The sequence below is a fragment of the Hibiscus syriacus genome, unplaced genomic scaffold (assembly GCF_006381635.1).
Source record: "Hibiscus syriacus cultivar Baekdansim isolate YM2019G1 unplaced genomic scaffold, ASM638163v2 tig00004041_pilon, whole genome shotgun sequence".
NCBI lineage: Eukaryota > Viridiplantae > Streptophyta > Magnoliopsida > Malvales > Malvaceae > Hibiscus > Hibiscus syriacus.
In genome coordinates, this window is record NW_024061995.1 from 139,705 (window position 1) to 159,018 (window position 19,314).

At 32.8% G+C, this 19,314-nt stretch overlaps 2 protein-coding genes across 4 annotated transcripts; both read left to right on the forward strand.

Moving 5' to 3' along the window:
• The first annotated feature begins 3,635 nt into the window (after positions 1-3,635).
• Positions 3,636-7,151, forward strand: LOC120187696 (probable mediator of RNA polymerase II transcription subunit 26b). Its single transcript, XM_039191356.1, has 10 exons — positions 3,636-3,861; positions 4,028-4,711; positions 4,802-4,870; positions 4,970-5,052; positions 5,498-5,550; positions 5,642-5,778; positions 5,909-5,936; positions 6,051-6,364; positions 6,443-6,524; positions 6,614-7,151. The coding sequence occupies exons 2-10, from the start codon at positions 4,247-4,249 to the stop codon at positions 6,736-6,738; spliced, it is 1,356 nt and encodes a 451-aa protein (XP_039047287.1). The 5' UTR covers positions 3,636-3,861; positions 4,028-4,246; the 3' UTR covers positions 6,739-7,151.
• Positions 7,152-14,276: 7,125 nt separating this feature from the next.
• On the forward strand, positions 14,277-19,113 carry LOC120187706 (stomatal closure-related actin-binding protein 3-like). 3 transcript variants are annotated; one of them, XM_039191370.1, is made up of 14 exons: positions 14,277-14,593; positions 15,020-15,121; positions 15,552-15,854; positions 15,998-16,126; positions 16,486-16,578; positions 16,696-16,839; positions 17,085-17,153; positions 17,542-17,625; positions 17,758-17,938; positions 18,039-18,155; positions 18,235-18,293; positions 18,398-18,532; positions 18,613-18,762; positions 18,861-19,113. In XM_039191370.1, exons 3-14 carry the CDS (start codon positions 15,570-15,572, stop codon positions 18,891-18,893), a joined length of 1,479 nt encoding a protein of 492 aa, XP_039047301.1. In that variant the 5' UTR covers positions 14,277-14,593; positions 15,020-15,121; positions 15,552-15,569; the 3' UTR covers positions 18,894-19,113. The 3 variants fall into 3 exon arrangements, with proteins under 3 accessions (XP_039047301.1, XP_039047292.1, XP_039047296.1); XM_039191361.1 differs by lacking the exon at positions 15,020-15,121 and having other exon boundaries at positions 14,278-14,593; positions 15,549-15,854; XM_039191365.1 differs by lacking the exon at positions 15,020-15,121 and having other exon boundaries at positions 14,278-14,593; positions 15,555-15,854.
• The last annotated feature ends 201 nt before the right edge of the window (positions 19,114-19,314 follow it).

Below are 19,314 nucleotides of genomic sequence, written 5' to 3' on the forward strand. Positions count from 1 at the left end.
CAAAGCATATATATAAGAGATTTCGATATCTTAAGCAAAGTCTCGGGTTCGAATCTCGAGATAAAAGCAACATTTGAAAAAACTTTGTTTCTGCTTTAAGATTCGTCCTAATTCAACTCTGGATATAATCGAGATTCATGTAACTATCGAGATCGAGTGGTTTCGGACAAAAAAGCTTTTTAGTTTAATGTTTTACAATAAAAGAATCAAGGGTAAATTATGCATTTACTACTTAAATTATCATTTTTGTCCGTTTTAGTAGCTACTCTTTCAATTTTTTCAAACTTAATGTTAAATTTTGAACATGGTACTAAAATTAAAAAAAAAAACTAAAATTTTTAATGACATATATTAAAATAAAATAAAAACTAAACTTTAGGTATTATTTTGAAAAAATTAAAAATTTAAATACTAAAATGTATAGGGTAGATACTAAAGGTGTAATTTGCATAAGAATCAGAGCACGTGATAAATGATAATTTTGTTAAACAAAAGTCAAATCGTACGATTAATTAATACGTAGAACGTTTTTCATATGATTATTACACGTGTCAATTTTTATTTATGTCGACATATTGTATATAATTGTTTACATTATCGTACAAATCAAGTCATGTCTGTTGAATCTAGTAGTTTAGGGGCTAATTTAAAATAGGGATCATAATACGGGGACATACTGTGCAATTAGCTCAAATTGTGTACATTGACAGAATTGAAAATTGCAAGAATGACAGTGATGTTACTTTATCCGCATGTGCCTTTTTTTTCGATCTTATCTTTTAATTTCGCAAGCCACGAGTGAATTCACCACGTGTCACGTTCGACCAACGGGAGGTCACCAGCTGTTCCGTCACAGTCGTGTCGCAATTCATTCCACCCTTTTGAATCCTAAATTCCTAACAACAAAAAATTCACCACTTTCCTCCTTGAAAAACCAATAAATGTCACTTTCACAACTTATTTATTTATTTATTTATTATTCCACCTATCATATGATTTGGAGTACATGTCACTAGAGATAGATATAGATCGGGTTGGGTCAGATTTTCGATCAATCCAATCCGATCAAAAAATTATACATTATATATATGATCCGAATCTGACCTTTAAATTATACACCATATACCTGACCCGAATCATATTTGAAATTTATACACTCTTCACCCGACCTGAAACCGACCCATTCTTTTGAGATAAAACCCTAACTCGACCTACTCAAAATAATATATTTATAAAAATATTGTTTTTATTTAATAAAAATTGGAATTTAATTAAAAATAATTTATAGTTGAATCTTTATTGCAATTATCTATCTATCTATATATATATATGGTAAAATTATAATTTTTTTCAGGTCGGATCGGATAATTTTCATTATACACACAACCCCGACCCAACCCGAATGTAATCTTTAAGAAAACTCTGATCCAACCTAAACTCGATTTTTTAAAAAAAAATCTGATTCAATAGAATTGATATAATCGAAACAAATTCTGTCCAAATCAAATCTCGTGCATATCCCTAAACATCACGGGTTAACTTGATTGATAAAATTAGTTTTAAAGTAAAATAAATTTAAATACTAAAATGTATCAAAATTGATAGTTAATATTTTTTTTATTTATTTTCTATCACTGCATATAAATAATAACCATATATGTCATTAAGAATAATTATATGTAACATATAACTTTCGTGTTATTAAAATAATAATATTAATTAATCACGAACCAAATTATTTCAGTGATTAAAATATGATTATTATTTCTAGAGGTCTCAAATTTGAAAATCAGAGACCGTAAATGTGTTTAAGTTTTTATTGTTAAATGATTGAAAATCTTTAAAACATATACTACTTATAATCCTTAGATAAATAAAAATAATAATGATTAAACTAATACTTAATTAATAAAATAATCAATAAATAATAATAAATCCAACTTAAAGCTATATGGTATAACAACATACCATATTTCCATTGGTATATAGTATTATATTTATTATTGTTAATATATTAAATAATTAAAATTTGATTATGTTTATTAACGATTATAAATATAACGTATGTAAGTCGTAATAAATAATAAAATTAAAATTAATCCTGGAGTTAACTGCATCATACATCCCCAATATATGACACTCATTTCAAATTGGTCACTAAACTTTTAAACATTTTAATTTCATCATTAAACTATGATTATCATTTTAAATTAGTCCTCAAACTTTTAAACATTTCATTTTCATCCTCAAACTATGATCTTCATTCTAAATTGGTCCCCAATCTTTTTGAATATTTCAATTTTATCCTAAATTATACGTATATACTAATCGCATCTTTTGTTAATAAAATCACCAGGCCAAGTTATATTATTACATGCTTGAAAAAAATTAGTTAAAATATTGTTGATATGGATTACATATTTGGATGGATTTGGGGATGAAATTAGAATATCTAAAAGTTTAGGGACTAATTTAGAATGATTGTCATAGTATAAGGATGATTAAAATATTTAAAAATTTAGGGACCAATTGAAAATAGGGGCCATTTTGAAAACACGTGATGCAATTAACTCTAAATCTTGATAGAATTACACATATAATAAGACTTAGATTAAGAAGAAATCTGAATATAATTTACCTACAAGGTACATACTGAACCCTAAATATTAACATTAACTTACCATTTTTTTATCTAAATCATTTTTGCCTATAAAATGAAAGATATTGAGTGTTTGAATATAAAAACTTATGCGTTCTTTAATATATTAAATAAGAATAATAATCAAATTTAATTAATCATTTTTTAAAATAATAATAATAATAATCAAATTTAATTTAATTAAGGATAAAGTACACAAATGGTCCTCTGATTATAGGATATTGCTTTATTAAGTCTCTCGACTATTAAAAGTTACAAAATGATTTCCGACTATAGGAAGTTACTTTGTTGAGTCCTTCAACTATTAAAAGTTACAAAATGGCCACTCTACTATTAGTTATGTTCTAAACTCATTTTTTTCGTTAAAATTTTGACAACAATCCGAGTTGTACGTTAACTTGTTGACTGAGATATGATAAAATATAATCTCATAATCTCAAATGACTATCACATCTCAGTCAACAAGTTAGCATACAACTTAGATTATCGTCAAAATATTAGCGGAAAAGATAAGTTTAGAACATAATAAATAGTCGAGTGGTCATTTTGTAACTTTTAATAGTTGAGGGACTCAACAAAGTTACTCTTTATTATCGAAACTTTTAATAGTCAATAGACTCAAAAAATATTATCCTATATTCGAGGGACCATTTGTGTACTTTACCCTTTAATTAATATCTTGTTAATTAATTAGAATCCAATCTAATAAATGAACCCCTACTCTATCAAATGATGTTTCAATTTTATCACTAAATTTCCTTTCTACGAAGAGACGTATTCCTTTATTCAATTTGTGACCGATTAGGTCAAACAATACCCAAAGCCCAAAAATATAAATAAATAAATAAAATAAAATAATCCCACTCAAAGGAAAATCAGAGAAATCCCCTCAATTCATATCCAAAATCCCAAATTGAGGGTAATTTTTCTGATTTATTTCCATTTTCTTTCATGTAATAAAGTAAAATAAAAATTTGTGAGTTTTTGAGGAATTTCAATGGATACGGGTCGAAAAATGGATTGACCCATATGGGTGTTATCAACAACATCCAGAGAAGATTTATATAGATTTTGATGTGATCTGTTGAAAGAGGCTGACAGCTATTGGCTACAAGCAAATTTTCCTTTTCTTCTCCATCAAATTTCTCATTTTTATTTGTTTTTTCTTGCTGCAGTTTTTTGTTTTCAGTTCTGGTTTTCGGGTAAGCTTTTGGGTGTTTTTTTTCTTTCTCGTTTTTAGTTCATCTCTTTATTGGGGTTACAGGTGTTTTTGATTTTCTGTTTGTTTGTTTTTTTTTAAATTCGTTGATCATCAGAAAATCGAAGGGATTTTCCGAGAAAGTTATTTTATTTCTCGTCTATTGCCAGAATCTGCGTAACACACAAACAACCCAGATTTTGTTTGCGTTCCGATCATCCACTTTCTTCGTCGGATTACTGAAAAGCTTTGGTTTCGAGGGCTTGATTTTGATCCAACATGGAGAAGAATTGAATTCAATTGGAATCCGATTCATTTGATCTGAATTGGATTGACCTTTTTTTCCTTTTCGATTTCGTCGAAAAAGAAAGAAGAAAGGGGTGGGGGGAATGGCGATGAAAGGTTGGCCATTAGAGCAATGGAGGGGTTATTTTCGTCAAGCAAACTCAGATATATTCGATATAATCGATCATGCTATAACGGTAGCCGCTTTAGATTGTCCTAAAGAGTTTAGATTATGTAGAGATCGAATTGCTGAGAAGCTTTTCACTTGCAAATTCACTCGGTGTTCGGGTTGCGATCGGGTCGAGTTGGTTGTACCCGAATTCGAGGACGTAGACGACAACACTCGAGCCGGTACGAGCTTCAGAAGGCAAGCTGATGAAGAATTTGAGGCAGGTGGTAGCAAAGAGAGCAAAGCTAATAGTAGCAGAGATGACCCTTTGATGAACCAAATTGCTAGTAATTATAGCTATGGAGAAGCTGAAGCTTTGACTGATGAAATCGAACAAGAGTCGATGATCGTCGGTGAAGTGTTTAGGATCAAAGAGATTCTTCACAATTGTCTAGATGAGGTTTGTGTGTTTTGAACATATAGTTCTTTAGAGTATCTGTGTAAATGATAATTTTTTATTGATGATTTCTTGTGTTATTGTTTAATGCAGTCGGATTCCGTATTGTTCGAGTCGTTGAGGAAGCTTCAATTAATGGATTTGACAGTGGATATTCTTGAGGTCCTTTGATCTAAACCTTTTCCCTGGTTTAAAGTTGGTTTTTTGCCATTGTAATTCTTGGACTAAAACATGTACTTTGTAACTTGTTTCAATTTTCAGGCAACTGGGATCGGAAAAGCCGTTAATCGGGTTAGAAAGCATTCATCGAAGCAGATTCGTAATCTTGCTCTAACTCTCATCGAGTAAGAGTTTGTTTCCTTTGCTGCAATGAAGTTGAATGCTTGATTATATTATGTGATAAACATGATAAGTAACACCTGTATTGAATGTGATCGGCTCGTAATTGACGATCATAGACTTGTTGTTAAAGTGTTAAACTGTTAGCTCCGAGTAGATGGCGAACTGACTTTTGCTCACTCCGTCTTTTCCATTAGTATTAACCGATGTTTATGCTCGCACATTTGTTTAGTGTGTTCGGCTTCATATTAGTTTTTACAGTGTGTTAAACTGTTTGCTCACTCCGTCATTTCCGTTAGTATTAATTGTTGTTGCGGGGAACTTTACTGGTTGAACAACCTACCTTAGTTTCTTACTTTTTCGATCTGTGGCTTATCTTCGCCTACGGATATTGAATATCGTTTTTCGATCTGTGGATGCAAGTTCTTCACCCAGTTTTGTGGTTTGCAGTGGATGGAAGGAATTGGTGGACGAGTGGGTTACTGCTACAAAGGCTGTTGCTGGTAAGAAATTGTTGACCGGTATCTTGCAATTCACGGAAACCGACATTGCTTCATTTCGGTTTTTCATTTATACGTGAATTTGTTAATGAAGGTGTTACTCCGGAATCTTTGAATCCGCCCGTTGGTGATGAGGACGAAGTAGAAGAGGAGGAAGAAGGGCTTCCGTCTCCTCCCTTAGATGTAGGAGCTCTCTTCGCTACTCAACCTACATCAATGGAGCTCTCGCAGGTCTTACTTTTTAAATCTTTACGTATTTGTTCGTTTTAACATTCATTGTCGAAGAACTTATTGCCGATATGCTCGTCGACTGATTGAAATTACTTTCTCTCCTTTGTCACCGGTGATGTGTTACGTGAAGTTCTTCGATGGCATGGATGATGACGGAAGTGAGTTGAATTTTTTCTCTTTAATGCTTCTCTTCGATAGCTTTCGAGCCTTTTGGTTCTCTATTTGAATTCCGCGTATAAATTCTCGATTATGATCAGGGTATGTTGTTTCAGATCCTGGTAGCAGTGGGGATTTCATCAAGAACCGGAGTAACGGAAGAAAACCATCGGACGAGAACCGGAATTTTTTGAAACAAAAACCGCAGACATCGAGTGAAGCTAATCTGCTCACCATGGATGATCCGAGGCAACAAATGAAGAGACAAGAACCCGTTGCAAAGCCTAATAACAATCCGTCGAGCACAAATGTCGTGTACGGGAGACCTCCAAAACATAATATCGAGCAAAAGGCCTACAACGAATCTAAGTCGGCGCAGAAACCGGATAAGATGTTTGTCCCCAAGAAGCCCCTCCACGATCAACAAGATGTAAGTGAAACGTTCACTTTGTACGTTGATCATGCACCTTCACTCTTGTTTTTCTCATCACTGCTCTTCTTCGATCAGAAACTCAAGACTTTGGATGAAGAACGAAAGCTCGAGGCAACAAAAAGGAAGCTACAAGAGCGATATAAACAAGTCGAGAATGGTTTGTCTCTTCCCCTCTAAATTCCGTATGAATCCTCAATTATTCGACTCAAAAACGGTAGAGAACTTTAACATTTTACGCGTTAACAGCCAAGAGGAAACGGACGATACAACTGATGGAGCTTCGTGACATCCCAAAGCAAGGGTCCGGCCACAAAAATCCGTATTTTAAACATGGTAGCCATAACCGACAATGGTCGAACGGAAGGAGGTAGCCTCCCCCTGTCTCTCTCTCTCCCGTGTTTCGAAAAGCGGTGTCCATAGCCTTCCTAGTTTCTTCCATTGTTGCGAATCGGGTGTAAGAATACCCCAATAAACACAATTGGGAACCACGGAGACCTAAATCCCACCATTTCAGCAATCAAATAACGAGGATTCTTTTCTGTGATTGATGTTGATGATCAAGATAACAAAAGACATTCCGAAGAAACGGAAACGCGCTTCCTTTCGATCGATTGCTGTAGAGGTATAGGGACCTTTTTTTACCACCTTTCTACTGCAATGCTTGGATAGGAACTACAGAAAATGATGGGTAAAAATCACTCATTTGAGGACTGGTAAGTTCTTCAATCTGTGTATGGAACAAGAACCCTAATTTTTTACCCATCTTTTTTTTATCGACTTATCACTCATAACCCTACTTGAATTCACATGTAATAAGTGTTTTTTTCTTAATGAAATGAAATGATGATGCTAATATCAAGTTTTTGTTTACATTATATCTCGGATTTAGATCCAATAATTCTTTTTCGAACATGAATGTTTTCGATATTCATTCGAATATGAAGACCGATGGGATGATACTCGACGGATTACTTTTCTGTCGAGTATCAAAGTTCGATTCTCATCAATAATCTTGATATTTATACAATAATAAGAATCTAATGTATGCTTCTTTTAGCGATTAGGTACTAAAATTGATTCTTTAGGTACTAAATACATTAAGTTTTTAGCGATTGGGTATTAAAATAAAATAAAAACTAAAAGTTAGTTATGATTTTTTAAAAAAAAAAAAGAAGTTTAAGTATTAAAAAAATCAAAACTAATAGTTTATATACTAAATATGTAGTTTACCCATAAATAAACTATTAAATTATTAACTATATGAAATATGAGGTTATGTAACATCTAAAATCGTCAATAGGGACTTCACAACTCCAAATTTATAAATTTTATATTTTTATACCCATTTTGATGATTTTAAATGCTTCAAAACTCTCATATTTGATCAGATTAACAAATTAGTCCTTAGATTAGTGTTTGATGATTGTTTGGTAATACGATTATTTGATTTTATTTTGATTACGTTCCAATCAATCAATGTGACTTCTTCGACCCAGTTTTTGATTAAATCGGGTTAGAAATATTACTTTGAATCCCATAACTTTTGAAAAATAGAATTAGAATTAAACTAATGACAGAAGCTCAAAAACTCATTTAATATTTAAGAGTATTTAAACAAAACAATTATTAGTATGTGAGAAGATCTAAACTATGGATAATTTAGCTTGAAGATATAGGAACAAATTTAATTATACCTAAATAAAATATTAATTAAACTGGAATTTTATATTATCAATTTTAATATATTTATTTATTTTATTCTATATGTGACATAAATTACATCTCGTGATAATTAAATATATTATAATGTGAATATTAAAAACTTATAAATTTATTTTATGTTCAAATATTTTTAACAATTTTGCCACTCAATTTGGCGGGTGACAATCTTACCGTTGACAAGATGACGTAATAAGTGACGTCATACAAGCGTACCCACTCCCTGACTTGTAACCATCAGTCGAGGTAGTGGCGTTTGGGTCCCACGCGTTCGGACAAAAGATAATAATAGAAAGAGGATAATGCATTGTCGTGTCCACGTACGTAACACGTGTCTTACGTTTTTCCTCGCACATTTTTCATTCTTTCAATCTTGTTTTTGTTTTCTTTTGATTACTTGTTTCTTTGCCAAATTTAAAACCATGTTCTTTTGTACCAACAACTCTCTTTTAATTGTTAGGGTAAACTATGTATTTAGTAACTAAACGATCAATTTTAGTTTGTTTTATAATTTAAGTTTTCATTTTTTTCAAAACTACACCTGACGTTTAGTTTTTATTTCATTTTAGTAAACCGTCGATAAAAACTTAAAGCATTTAGTACATAAGCTATCAGTCTTGGTTCGTTTTAGTACTGGAACTTTCGATTATTTCAAAACTTAACGTTAAATTTTGGACGAGTACTAAAATGAAAAAACTATGTTTTTAACGACGTGGTACTAAAATGAAACAAAAACTAAACTTTAGGTGTGGTTTTGAAAAACTTAAAAGTTTAGGTATTAACGGATCAAAATAAATATTTTAGATACTAAACGTGTAATTTACCTAATTATTATTTAGGTAAAGTATATAAATAATCCCTCGACTATAGGAGGTTGTTTTGTTGAGTTATATGATTGTTTGAAGTTAAACAAAAATAGGTATTTGACTATAAGTTATTATTTTGTTGAGTATCTCGACTTTTTAAAGTTATAAAATGGTTACATAATTATTCTTACGATCCAAACTCGTTCTTGTTTTTCTTTAAAAAATTGATAGTCATCTAAACTGGACGTTAACACAACGAATGAGATATGATGATCGTTTAAGATTTTATGATTATTTTTTATTATATTTCAATCAACATATTAACATTCAACTCTAACTGTCTTTAATTTTTTAACGAGAAATTTAGTAGTAATACGAGTCACGTTATTTTTTTCAACAAAAAAAAAACATGGAAATATCAACAAAAACCAAAATGGTTTGCATATGAAACAATCCGATTTGGTAAAATTTCGAGCTCGGAAAGAGGCATTCCCAACCCGTCCAATATGGTCAAATTCAGTCCACTATTCTTGATGTATTTCCAATTTAGTCCACTTATTTGGGCTCGGAAAAAGGCTTACCCATGAAGTCTCAATTATCATATGTGGGCTTCAGATACACGACGAGCTAATATATAATTAAATTAATTATTTTTAATAAAATTCTATTATAATATATTTTTACAAACCCGTCGATGATCGGTTCGACCGAAATAAAAAATTGATTTCAAATTAATCTATATAATGAGTAATTGTTAAATTTTACGAAAATATTAATTTATTTATTTAGCTATAAATAAATATATTATGAAAATTTCAAGACTAAGTTCAATAAATATATTTTTACTTTAATATACATTATATTCTCGAGATGCTTATTTTCAGTTTTAATAATTATATTTTATTTCTTTATTTTATTAAGAATTTTATTACATATATCGAGAAATTTTGGAAAAATATTTTTATTTTCTAATTGTTCCTAACATTTAGGGTTTAAGGAATTAAAATTCGAGTATACTCGATAGGGTATGTTTATTAAATTATAATTGGGTTGGGGCGGCAACAATGAAGGCTATGGTTTTAGACCCAACCATGTGCCCTGCGAGCCACGGGGTACCATGTTTTTTAATATATTATATTATTTTATAGATACTTTTAATTTAGGGTAAAGTACACGATGGAGTGTTGCTTTGTTGAGTCCCTCGACTATCATAAGTTATAAAAATTGTCACTCGACTGTTCATTATGTTACAAACTCGTCATTTTCTGTTAAAAATTTGACGGTATTTTGAGTTGAACGTTAACTTGCTTATTGAGACATGATAAAATATGGTCTCAGAATCTCAAACGACTATCACATCTCAGTTATCATATTAACGTCCAGCTTGGACAACCGCCAATTTTTAACCCAAAAAAAAAAAGAGTTTGAAACATAACAAATAGTCGATTGACCATTTTATAGTTTTTAATATTAAATAGACTTAATAAAATTATATCTTATAGTCAGAGCACTATTTATGTATTTTACCGTTTAATTTAATTAATCTAAGTGGTTTTTAGGAAAATGTCATTTTAAATTATGAAAATAAAATTTAAGATAAGTCCTACTCAATTTATTAATCCTATGAGCAGAATCGGTCTACTGTTGGCTTGTGAACTTGGAGTCAATTAATATAATAAATCATAGACTTTTCTTTATTTTTTTTAATATTAATATTTTTTATGAAGAAATTGTGAAAATATTGTTACACATGTGAAGTGGGAAAATTATTTGACTTTTTTTCATAAAAAGGTAAAAATAATTGGAATTAGAGTTATATTTTTTTTATAAAAATGATGATTTGGTATGTTTAAGCAAAACGAGGTGTTGTTTTTAGGGATGACAACGAGTCAGATTGTGACAGATTTTTAGTTAACTTGACCTGAAAAATATGTATCTTCCATTCGAATCTGATCTGATCCGAAAATTATATATCCTCCATTCGACTTGACCTGAACCGACCCAAAAAATATATACTCTTCATCCGACCCGACCTGGATTTTTAGTATATGGATGCATATGAGGTGTTGAACACTAATAGATAATATGAATGCATGGGATTGGCTTCCCTTTAGGGCTTTTGCCTTTGGGGAAAGTAAAAACATATTGAGAAAGGATATATTACAGCACCTCACAGCTCGCTTTCAACCTCCATAATTGCTTTGAAAACCCCAAAAAAGGGTAAAAGAAATAATAATAATAATAATAATAATGCAAAAAAAAGAAGATTTTGATAACCATGATATCCATGGCCCATGGGGACATAGAAAGACTCATTTTTCCACCTTCTAAATAGTCCCAACCCCCCCCCCCACCCAATACAAAAATTATATAAATTTTAATCTATAAATTTTTGGTTGCGTAGCGTTTACCGTGATTACGGTCATAACTGGCACTATTGTGGGTATAGCGGGTATCACGGAGGTCGCCGCTACTGCTATTTTACGGGCGCTATCGCGGACCGCAATTTAAAACCCTACTATAGGATGTTACTTTATTGCATCACTCGACTATTAAAAGTTACAAAATGATCAACAGACTATCCATTATATTCCATATTCGTCATTTTTCCGTTAAAAATTGACGACATTTTGAGCTGGATGTTAATTTGTTGTCTAATATATGATAAAATATGATCTCAGATTCTCAAACGACTATCATATCTCATATGGTATATTAACATCCAGCTCAAACCATCAATATTTTAATTGAAAATGACGAATTTGAAACATAATAAATAATCAACTGGTAATTTTATAACTTTTAATAGTCGAGGGACTCAACAAAGCAATGTCTTATAGTCGGAGGAACATTTTGTAACTTTTGATAGTCGATGGAATCAACTAAACAATATCCTATAATCGGGGACCATTTTTATAATTTACCCTAAATATAAAGACATTAAATATTTAGACATGTTTAATTTTATATTGTTTTACATGTTGTACCGATTCAGGAATGATTTGAACGAAGTAACTCAAATCTTAAACAATTCAAACATAAAATGACTCAAACATGAATCACATGTTTAGTACGTAAACTATCATGTTTGATTTGTTTTAGTACTTAAATTTTCAAAAAAAAAATCAAACCAAATCAAAACTTTAGTTTTTGTTTCATTTTAATACCATCGTTCAAAATTTAACGTTAAGTTTTTTTTTTAAAAAAGTTTAGTTACTAAAACGGACCAAAAATGATAGTTTAGGTACTAAACGTATGAAGTTTTTAACGGCGGATACTAAAATGAAAAAAACTAAACGTTATGTATGATTTTAGAAAAAATTAATTGTTTAAGTACTAAACCAAACTCAAACTAATAATTTATGTACTAAATACATAGTTTACCCGACTTTTAATGACCTAGTTTTGTGCCATATCTAGAGATAATGAATTTTCTTTGGGAGGAGACTTTTTGAGGATAAAGGCTAGAGGAATGGAAGTTGGTGGGGGAATGGGTTAGGGGCATAGGTTTAGGAAAGAACTTTGTGAAGAGTGGGGCCATGTTTGGTTAGCGATAATTATGCTCTCCATTTCGTAGCTTCAACCCTGTTTAATAATGATTAGCCAAGTGGAATAATTTAGTTTGTTGGATTAAAGTATACTGTCCTGCCAAACAGACCCCACCAACTCTTAATTAAAATAATATAACCTCATCGTTTCAACCACATAATTTAAGCTTATTTTAATTTCACGTCACATTCTCTTCACTTTTAAATTTAGTCGGGTCTTACGTTTCTGTCTATATGCAGAGATTTTTTTGTATGGATTTATTTGCAGGGATTACTGTCCAAGTACAAACGCGCATATGATATTAATGATATTAATGTCTGCATATGAATATTGTTCAATTATGTATTTATGTATTTATTTATACATGCATTGCATTTTATCTATATTTTTAATTTTCTGACTGCCGGAGGTCTTCCACAGAAGCTACTCTCAACCTGGCGTTGGGAGCAGCCTACTACCCTACCTCCCCCTTACCCATTGCATATGGGAATTGAGTTTTGTTGTTGTTGTTATTGTTAATTTCACGCGCCTCCATCATTTACCACTCAATTATATTCTCAATCATATTTTTGACATTAAAATTTAAGAATGTTCAATTTAACTATTCAACTTTCAAATTGTTCCTATTTTAATCATTCTAAATTATTTTTTTAATAATTTATGTGAGATGACATTTTTTTATTATGATTTTATTAATATATAATCAAAAATAAAAAAATAAATTTTGAAAGTCATACTAATCAAATTAAAAATTTTAAACTTTAGTGACTAAACTAGGAGTGAGAAGATAGTTGCGCGATGAATGATGCAATCTACCCATAAAAAATTATCACCCTGCAAATCACCTGTTTAGTTTATAACGACGAGGTACTAAAACGAAACAAAAACTAAATGTTATATATGGTTTTATAAAAAATTAAAAGTTTAAGTATTAAAATAGCCAAAAACTGATAATTTAGGTACTAAATATATAATTTACCGTAAAAATAATAGTAATAATTTAAAAATTGTAACTAAAATCCCTAAAAATGAATTGGATTAACAATTTCCAATTGTACCGAATCTAAATTGGGGGTTGGGAGGGGTAAAAGTAGTACCAAGTGACAACTAATGTCCGAATAAGAACGTACAAAAGGAGTGGTCCGAGTGACTGAGTCTGTTGCCGGACAAAGGCTGAGTCAAACAACCCTAACGGGACCGCAGCGTGACTATGCCATCACCTTCCTTCCTTTCTTTTTTTTTTTACATCAAAAATATTAAAAAATTAATATTTTAAGTTACGCTCTACATAAAATGTTATGTATTTTATTATATTTTCGGTTGCACTTATTTTTTATATTTTTTTAACCATAAATTAGGCCGCACACAATAGAACTTCCCCCAAAATAATACTTTCGATTTTAACCAAAACTATCACTCCCACAATCCTATAATTAATATCTTATATGACTATATATATGATTTTAAGAGATATATTTGATCAAGAAAAATAATAAAATTATTTAAGTATATATTATCCTAAAAGGTGATTAATAGATTTGTGTTTTATATTAACATAGCATAATATATATGTATATATATCACATATAATTGTAGAAATCATTTAAATTAGAATAAATTAATGTCATAATATTATAAATATTTATAATTAAATTTAAAAAACGTGAAGAAAATCTAAATAAAATATAAATTATAAAATAAGATTCATCTGGTCAACAAACTCAAAATTTTGACTTTCCTAGATCAATGTTCATCCTAGTTAAGATGATTCTTTCTTATAATAAATGTTTTCAATAAATCAAACATAAAATAGATTTCACTGCCCAAACTCAATTACAGTTGATAATTGGAGACAGGAAAGGAACAAAAGCTTTCTCTCTCTCCCTCTCCCTCTCTTTTTCCCTTTCTTTTCTTCACGTACCATTGTTAATATTTTCTCTGAGTCTCTTCCTTTTGGAAAAGAAGGAAAGTCATTTCTCCAAGGCCTCCAAAATCATCCAATATAGCCCTTTTCTTCTTCTTCCCATTGTTTGTGAGCAAATCGTCTGAAGTTTCTTTAAGCTGCTTCACCATGTTCATCTCTTAAGCTTCCAACTCTCCTTCTCTGCTTTGCTCTTCACACATTTTAACCTACATTTCTAATCTACAACCTGTATGTTATGCCACTTTTCAGCTATTTTTCTAATTTGGGTTGTCTTTGTATTTTTATCTGCATGTGATTTTGACCCTTTTTTTTTGTTTTTGCTTTCTGGGATCATGCTGGTTTATGCTTTCTTTGCCTTCCCCCCCCCCAATAATGATGTATATGTTTGGCTTTTTTGAAGAACAATAAATTTTGGGTAACAAGTAATAATGTGGGTTGGAAATTTATTGGAATGTAGTTGGAAATCTGATATGTTTAGGTTAGCTGCTTTTGTAAGTAAGAGAGAAATCGAAGAAGATGAAGAAGAAGATAATTGCAGTCCATAAAGGGGAATGATATACACCCTTTTATTATTGCAAAGAGAAAGATGATATATCAGTCCTGTTATCATTTTCCTTATAAAAAATTTAGAATTTTTTTTTGTGAAATGTGCAGATTATAGTCGATCTTTCCAGCTAAGAACACAGCTTTTTCATTTTCATTTTATTTTCCCAAGTGTAGGAAATTCCACTGATTCTTTGGTCAAATTTGGAAGAAAGTTGAGATTTTGGAGGTCTAGCTGAACCTTGTGTACTTTGGTAGCTGCTTCTTTGGATCTGTAGAAATCCGTTAGGTTTATGCACTTTTGTGTACTTCTTTGAATTCATTCAATATTTTGGTTGAGATGATTTGCTTTCGTTACTCGAATATAGTCTGCCTATGTCTTGTTTGCTTGATTTGAGCTTTTTTGGTACTCGACGGTGTTCGTATAGGTTCGATATGTGTGTGCGCCTGCGTGCGTGTGTTTTCTTTTCATAGCATTTTGTAAGGTTAATTACGCAGATTAATCTTGAGTTGAAACGTAGATGTTTGCGAGTTCTCTGTTTGCTTTGAGATCTATGCTTGACAAAAGTGATCTTTTAGTGTTTGGTTTGAGCCTTTGAGGTTTGATCATAAGGTTGTTTCCTCTGTGTGTATCTCTAAGGAGCAGAGAATTGACCTAAAGATGACGAAGATAAGTCCTGACATCGATGAAACGATGCTGAAAGAATTGATCGTGGCTGTTTCAGCTGATGTGAGCTTTGCTTCTGACCACTTTCCAAAGTACAAATTAGGACCTGACAATCAGATTTTGGAGGAGCCAACAGGGGATAACAATGGTCCGTCGCTCAAGGAGGTTGTTGAAAGGGAAACGACACAGTTATCCGAGCAGCACAAGCGACTCTCGGTTCGCGACCTTGCTAGTAAATTTGATAAGAACCTTGCTGCTGCTGCGAAATTGGCTGATGAGGTGGGAACCACCTTATTCTCGGTTGCTCCGATATCACCTCAATTATTCTCTTTTTGCCATTCTACTCGATCCTGAATCTCCCGGTATCTGTCTCATTGACAATGGATGATATAGTGAATAACACTTGCTTTCTTGTAATTTAGGCCAAGCTTAAAGAGGTTGCTTCTTTGGAGGGGCATGTTCTTTTGAAAAAACTTAGAGACGCCTTAGAATCGTTGAGAGGTCGTATGGCAGGGAGAAACAAGGAAGATGTAGAGAAAGCCATCTCTATGGTTAGCTGTTTTGCCTTATCATTTCTTCATTTTCACTCGAGTTTTTCGCTTGAAGCTTAATGTATCACATCTATCGTAAGATGCTGCGCTTTATTCACAAATTCTAACCAGGTTGATGTGTAGTGTTCGGATTGTACAACCCTTCCGTTTCATGATATAATGTACGACATCATGCATTCATATAAACAAGAAGCCCTCTTCATTTTCATGCCGAATGGCCAATGTTTCCATCGTTAAACATGCTTTCTTCTGCTTTATACAAAATGTCTTCTATGATTTTGACTGTATTTCTTTCGACTTAAGACATTATACATAATGATTTTTGGCAATAACTATCCCTTTCCCCCACTTACATGTAGGTTGAGGCATTGGCAGTTAAATTGACTCAAAATGAAGGAGAGCTGATACACGAGAAGTTCGAAGTTAAAAAACTGGCAAACTTTCTCAAGCAGGTCAGCTCATGGGAGTCGAGTTTTGGATCGTATTCTTCATTCTCTTGATGTGTCAAATGAAGATCATCCTTTTCTTTCCATTTTTACTGAATTGAATGTATTCCTTTTTGTATCCAGGCTTCCGAAGATGCTAAAAAGTTGGTTAGTCAAGAAAAATCTTTTGCTTGTGCTGAAATCGAAAGTGCTAGGGCTGTAGTACAGCGATTCGGAGATGCCCTTGACGAGCAAGAAAAGAATCCCGAAAATTCACAGAAAACACAGGTATAATCGAGCTTTTTATGTCGGCTTTCCTTCCTAATCCATCAGTTTTATTGGAAATTGATCCTTCTTTTGGCAAGCGTACATGTATGTTTCCTTTATCGTATAGTCTTATTTATTCCCATGCTTTCGATGGGATTAAATAAGGAGGTGCATGTCAAGTAGACGTATTTTCCGCACCGTGATTGAAGATTACAATGTTGAAGACAGTGTTGCACTTAATTCATCTTTGCTGTTATCTCTTGCAGGAGGTTGAGGAGCTCATTGTGGAGGTTCAAGAGGGTAGGCGAATTAAATTGATGCATCAGCCAACCAAGGTGCGTGCGTGCGTGTGTGTGGTTAAATGAAAACATAAATGCGATTTGCATTCGATAAATAACTTCGTCTCCTAGCTTTAAGGACTTTAGTGTCCAACTGATTCGCTCGTCATTTGTACGCTTAATCAACATGTTGAGGCTTCTAATGTCATCAGTTGGATCCTAGAATATTGGAGTCATTACTGATGCATAGCTTTTTCTAGTTTTCGGCATAGTACGAAACGCTTTGCCTCTTCTTTCTCATTATATGACGTCGAAGACGACACTGTTTCGGCTTGATATCTATTGGCGACGTCTACATGCATGTCAAAGTAGTAGAGGTTTTCGTTAAAGATATGGTTTTGATATAACGGCAGCTTCTGATTATTGCAATTTGCATCGTTTTCAGGTAATGGATATGGAGCACGAACTTCGTGCTCTCAGAGCTCAAATTCGAGAGAAATCTCTATTCCAAGCAAAGCTTCAGAAAGAGGTAGGTTGAGTTTTTCTTTTTCTTCTTTTGTCTTGATACTGATCCCGAAAACTCGAATGTTCTTGCTTGAAACTGGTGTAATCTGGTCTATGATCATTTCTGATGTTCTAATCTATGCTGGTTAATTTACAGTTGGCAATTAACAAGATGGCCGAGGAGAACAAAGTCCGTGTTTTCGGCTTTCATGGTTCTGGAACTCTCGGTTCATGCTTAAAACTCCAGCCTTGTTCTGATAATGCTCCGCCGCTTTCAAAATCTATGATTCAGTGGTATCGACTATCGTCTGACGGAAATCGGAGGGAAATAATTTCAGGTATCCATTCCAGGAATGTTCTTTACATTGTTGCTTGATAACCTGTATCATTTACATTGCATCCTACTCTAGTAACTGATCCGATTTTCGGCGTTATCAGGTGCAAACAAAACCATGTATGCTCCAGAACCACTTGATGTTGGCCGAATTTTGCAGGCTGAGATTCTGTCGAACGGCCGGAAAATCTCTGCGACAACTGCCAAACCTATTGACTCTGGTTAGTTTACACCCGAATGCATAAGTGTTCCGATGAATAGAAACGAAAGCAAGAAAGGCTGATAGAGTTACCTTCACAGCTGCAGGTTTGGGAAGCTACGTCGAGACGCTTTTGCGGAAATCGAGCAGTGAATTTAATGTATGAATGATTCTTTTCTGTTAGTTATTTCTAGAACTGGTTCACATGGTAGGAATACTTGTTGACTTCTAATCGAAGCATCGTCGTACTATGCCTTTTTCTAGGTAGTCGTCTCTCAAATCAATGGACAAGATCATCCGTCACGCTCGACTCACGCATTCAATATCGGAAAGATGAGGATCAAGCTCTGTAGAGGATGGATCACAAAGGCCAGAGAAAATTATTCCACATCAATGCTGGTGATGATCTTACTTTTTATTCAGTAAGTACCTTTTTCCATTACCCCCTTCTCACATAGTTCCGGATCTTCCTAATGAAGCTATGCGGAGCTAGAGGTGACGCTAACGCGCCGGCCAAGTCATTGTTTTGGCAACCGAGGAAAGGGCTCTCTTATGTATTAACATTCGAATCAGATAAAGAACGAAACGCGGCTATCATGGCCGCACGGAAGCACGCTCTCGATTGCAGTGTACGTCCCTAGACAAAGCTCGTTTGTTTTCATTACTCGTTTATCTTTTCGAAGAATATCGAAAACCACGGTAACGAATTATGTTGTTGATTATGCAGGTGATGCTAGGGGGACCAGATGATGAAATGTAGAAGTAAAAAGAACAAAAATCTAACTGAAAGAGTGTTTTGTTTGTTGAAATATTTGTATGGTGTGTTTGGTAATGAGGGAGAAGAATGTGGGAAAATTGCGGTTTGACCCCTTTGGGTTTCTACTAATTTGGTTGGCTAATGTCATTGTTTAGGCAGTGTTTTTTTGGTTTGCCTAATCACTGCTTGTAACATGTTTTCCTTAATCGGTTTGATTGCTTGATTTGTGCTTCATTTGCTCATTTTAATGTCCGTTTTACTTATGTTCGGAGTTCGTGACTGCCGTTCTCATTCTCCGAACAATGCGGTGTTACAATGTTTCTTTTTCCTTGATCGAAAGCTCCCCTAGAGGGAAGACAACACAATAGCATCGAAGCAACAACGGAGCTTGACCGGTGACAACAAGGTGATATTGACACCGAAA

Coding starts and splice junctions, on each gene's coding strand:
- LOC120187696 (XM_039191356.1), top strand. CDS start 4,247: ATGGCGATGAAAGGTTGGCCATTAGAGCAATGGAGGGGTTATTTTCGT. Junction 5,053..5,497: donor CTTGCTCTAACTCTCATCGA/GTAAGAGTTTGT, acceptor TGTGGTTTGCAG/TGGATGGAAGGAATTGGTGG. Junction 6,365..6,442: donor CCCTCCACGATCAACAAGAT/GTAAGTGAAACG, acceptor TTCTTCGATCAG/AAACTCAAGACTTTGGATGA.
- LOC120187706 (XM_039191370.1), top strand. CDS start 15,570: ATGACGAAGATAAGTCCTGACATCGATGAAACGATGCTGAAAGAATTG. Junction 16,127..16,485: donor TAGAGAAAGCCATCTCTATG/GTTAGCTGTTTT, acceptor ACTTACATGTAG/GTTGAGGCATTGGCAGTTAA. Junction 16,579..16,695: donor TGGCAAACTTTCTCAAGCAG/GTCAGCTCATGG, acceptor TTTTGTATCCAG/GCTTCCGAAGATGCTAAAAA.